At 37.3% G+C, this 4,211-nt stretch overlaps 1 protein-coding gene across 1 annotated transcript; it reads left to right on the top strand.

The window, feature by feature from the left end:
* The first annotated feature begins 556 nt into the window (after positions 1–556).
* On the top strand, positions 557–3,737 carry LOC105787647 (probable LRR receptor-like serine/threonine-protein kinase At4g37250). Its single transcript, XM_012614127.2, has 2 exons — positions 557–2,265; positions 2,886–3,737. Exons 1-2 carry the CDS (start codon positions 645–647, stop codon positions 3,560–3,562), a joined length of 2,298 nt encoding a protein of 765 aa, XP_012469581.1. The 5' UTR covers positions 557–644; the 3' UTR covers positions 3,563–3,737.
* Positions 3,738–4,211: the final 474 nt, after the last annotated feature.

Here is a 4,211-nt window from a genome sequence, read left to right as displayed (position 1 = left end):
CTTTTTATTATTTCCCTAAATATGTTAAGAAGTTAGACCATATTTAATATAAGGTTTTGACTATTGACTTCATGAGATCGGAGTGGAGATAAAATAAGAGAATTTTGATTGACAAGATTGATTTCAAATATTAACTCCTGTAAATGTCGAGTTTAGTTTAACATTTTCGACTTTTTATTAATGTTGAGGTCATGGTTTATGGAATTTGGGTTGATAATTTGAATGTTGTCTCAACTAATTTTTTTTTGTTATTTTAGTTCAATTAATTCGTACTGAATCATGGGTCAATCGATTTTTTTTTCCAGATTATTGATCTATCCAATTTCAACACCTTTAGTCGAGTTCCAAAGTCAAACTTGTTAATTGAAATTCACTCTTTTTTTTTTTGTTCCAATCCCAATCTAAAAAAATAAAAAATAAAAATTTTCAGAACAACAAAATAAAAGAAGTCTTCATTTTTAATTTATACATATTTGGTCATATCTTTATAGATTTTATTATTTTCCTTTTTAACGAAACTTGGAAAAAATTATAAAAATCTCAGTCACTACCGTACTTGCTTACTCATAATCTCTTCTCCTTTTTATGTCACCATTTCTCTCTCTCCTCAGAGAAGAAATGTGGGATCATCAGTTCCACAAATCATGACTTCCTTCTTCAGCCTTAAACTCCATTTACACTCCGCAATTTTCATCGTTCTTACTTTTCTTGCAGTTCAGGGTTCCGGCATAAACGCCGACGGTCTTCTTTTACTGTCTTTCAAAAACTCCATTCTCAGCGACCCTTTACAAGCACTACGAAACTGGAACTCCACCGACCAGACACCGTGTTCTTGGACCGGCGTCTTTTGTAGCAACACCAATGGCGGCGGCGGTGAGGGCGGGTCTCGTGTTACAGCTTTGTCTCTTCCTAGTTCTCAGCTCGTCGGTTCGATACCGTCAGATCTGGGTTCCATTCAACACCTCGAAAGCCTTGATTTGTCCAACAATTCACTTAATGGGTCGGTTTTAGAATCGGTTTTCAATGCGACGGAGCTTCGGTTTCTTGATTTGTCGAATAATTTGATGTCCGGTGCGATGCCGGAAACTATCGGACGGTTGCAAAGTTTGCAGTTTCTTAACCTTTCCGACAATGAGTTAGGTGGGACTTTGCCTAAAACTCTTACTACTATCCAGAATCTAACTGTTGTTTCTTTGAAGAACAATTATTTTTCCGGTGATCTTCCGGCTGGGTTTCGATCTCTTCAAGTTTTAGACCTTTCTTCGAATCTTATCGATGGTTCTTTGCCTAAGAACTTCGGCGGTGACAGTTTAACGTACTTGAACGTGTCTTACAACAGACTTTTCGGGAAAATTCCGTCGCAATTCGCCGAGAAAATCCCTACCAATGCCACCATCGATCTTTCCTTTAACAATCTCACTGGAGAAATCCCGGATTCCGACGTGTTTAACAACCAAGAACCCAAATCTTTCTCCGGGAATCCTCATCTATGCGGGGAAATAACAGGCCGTAGCTGTCCTATAACTTCTTCACCGTCATCTTCTCCTCCGGCGATCGCAGCTTTTCCGAAAACAACAGAGTTTGCCGACACACCTGGTCCGTCACCCATCGGTGAAAAACCACAACGAAACAGGCTTAAACCAGGAACCATAGTAGCAATCATCATCGGAGACACAGCAGGGATTGGATTTTTCCTCATGGTTTTCTTCATCATCCACAAATTAAAGAACAAAAAAAGAGTTGAAACCACCACAGTAACACAAACAGCTAACGACACAGTCAACGACAACTGGTCAACGACATCATCGTCGTCGGAATCCAGAGGGTTTACAAGATGGTCGTGTTTGAGGAACACAAAAGAAGAGTACGATGAAGAATCTGAAACCCCTTCTGAAGAAGATCAAAGTCAAGGTAATCAACGGCAGGGAATGCATGAACATGATAAAAAAGGTACATTAGTGACCGTGGATGGCGAAAACCAGCTCGAACTCGAAACTTTACTTAAAGCGTCAGCTTACATTTTAGGTGCCACGGGGTCGAGTATTATGTACAAGGCGGTGCTCGAAGACGGGACTTGTTTAGCGGTTCGAAGGATCGGGGAGAATAGTGTGGTTCGATTTAAAGACTTTGACACTCAAGTTCGAGTTATCGCCAAAATGGTGCACCCTAATTTGGTCAAGATTCGAGGGTTCTATTGGGGAGTCGATGAAAAGCTTGTTATTTACGATTTCGTCCCAAATGGCAGCGTCGCCAACTCGCGTTACAGTAAGTTACTTACTCCGTTCCGTTTTATAATTTATATTAATTAATTTTCATTACAATTTATATTATTATTATTTTTAAAAAACAATTGACCCATTTTTTCAGTAATATCGTTACAAAATTCGAACCCGACTCCTAAGAAATTAACTTGACATTTGTTTTACTCATTCGTTGCTTTCTCTTTTTTTCAATTTTCTCACATTTTCCAAGGGAAACATATGCGCACGTTAGCAAAACTAACATGGGTATTTGCTAAATTGCGCTCGATTGCTCGAGCCGTGACGGTGGAGTAGTTGAAAAACTGAACATTGTTGTTTAATGCATGGGAAAGTCAAACTAAAGTCTCGGAATCCAATTGGTATAAAGTAATTTTTAATCCCTGAATTTCATCATTTTTTCAATTTGGTCCTTAAATTTTTTGCCCATATCAGTTTTGAAATTTGGCCCTAAACTTAAATTACTTTTATGTATGATAATTTTTATATAAAATCTATAAAAAAAGTTATATATTTTTGGGAAAATTTTCAATTGACTGGCATAAGTTTTAGGTGAAAACTATTTTTTACGATAATTTTATTTTAAACATTTTAAATGTTTTTCTTACAATAAATTTTTTTTTTCAGGAAAAGTTGGCTCGTCACCTTGTCATCTTCCATGGGAGGCTCGGCTAAAGATAGCCAAAGGTGTTGCACGAGGGCTAGCTTATCTCCATGACAAGAAACACGTACATGCCAATTTGAAGCCGAGCAACATTTTGTTAGGCCCCGACATGGAACCGAAGATCGGAGACTTCGGTCTCGAGAGGCTTGTAACATGCGACACAAGTACCAAAGTCGGGGTCTCGGCTCGAAACTTCGGTAGCAAAAGGTCGACGGCATCGAGAGACAGCCTCCAAGACCTAACTGGACCAAGTCCGAGTCCAAGCCCAAGCTCATTCGGGTTATCACCGTACCGAGCCCCTGAATCTCTCAGGATCCTCAAGCCTAACCCCAAGTGGGACGTTTACGCCTTTGGTGTCATTTTCCTAGAGCTTCTAACGGGGAAAGTCATAGTCGTGGACGAGTCGGGTCAAGGGAATGGGATCGTGATCGAAGATAAAATCAAGGCGTTGAGGATGGCCGATGCGCCGATCCGGGGCGAATTAGAAGGCAAAGAAGAGGGATTGTTGGCTTGTTTTACGTTGGGGTACAATTGTGCTTCTCCAGTACCACAAAAGAGACCTTCAATGAAAGAAGCCGTACAAATTCTTGATAAAATCCCTTCTTCAACTTCATTTTCACAACACTATTTTGGATACTGATTTGAAAAAAAAAAAATTCAACACAAAATGGGAGATTACATTTGTAGACAACAGTGTATGTAATGATTGACTTATAGGGTTTTCTTTTTTAATTTTTTCTTTTTAACTTTTTTTTTGTTTCAAAGTTTGTGTTTGGTTGGAAATTGCATAACATCATGTGTTGAACCTTTCTCCATGTGGCACTAATATTTATTACTAACTTTAAGATCAAATCCTTCTTGTTGTTCGGTTAAATTTTGTTATATTAATTTTAACTTTATAAAATTGCAAATTCAGTCCATATACTTTAATTTCGTTAATTTTAATTTTTATAATTTTTTGAATTTTAAATTTTCAATCTTGATCTAAATAGTAGCAATTAAATCCGTTAGACTCAATTTAATTACTAGCCACATATTATATGTACAGTTGTATATTATTTAGTCCATATTCTCTAATTTAATTATTCTAAGTTACTATATTTTTCAAAATTTGAAATTTCAGTCTTAATACAAATGACAGTCACTAATCCGTTAACTGGATTTTTAGCGAGTGATATGTGATGACAAACTGACATGGTATTACACATATGATGATATGTTTGTTGCATTAAAATTTGAAAATAGTAGAATCTAGTGAATTTAATAGTCATTGTTCGGGGAGGAATGGA

This window comes from Gossypium raimondii, chromosome 2, assembly GCF_025698545.1.
Source record: "Gossypium raimondii isolate GPD5lz chromosome 2, ASM2569854v1, whole genome shotgun sequence".
Taxonomy (NCBI): domain Eukaryota; kingdom Viridiplantae; phylum Streptophyta; class Magnoliopsida; order Malvales; family Malvaceae; genus Gossypium; species Gossypium raimondii.
The sequence above is the reverse complement of the archived record's forward strand: the minus strand, read 5'-3'. Positions and strand labels throughout refer to the sequence as shown.

Bases quoted from the DNA above. Each gene is read 5' to 3' on its own strand.
- LOC105787647 (XM_012614127.2), top strand. From the start codon at position 645: ATGACTTCCTTCTTCAGCCTTAAACTCCATTTACACTCCGCAATTTTC. The intron at 2,266-2,885 runs GTAAGTTACTTA...TTTTTTTTTCAG, and splicing joins CGTCGCCAACTCGCGTTACA to GAAAAGTTGGCTCGTCACCT.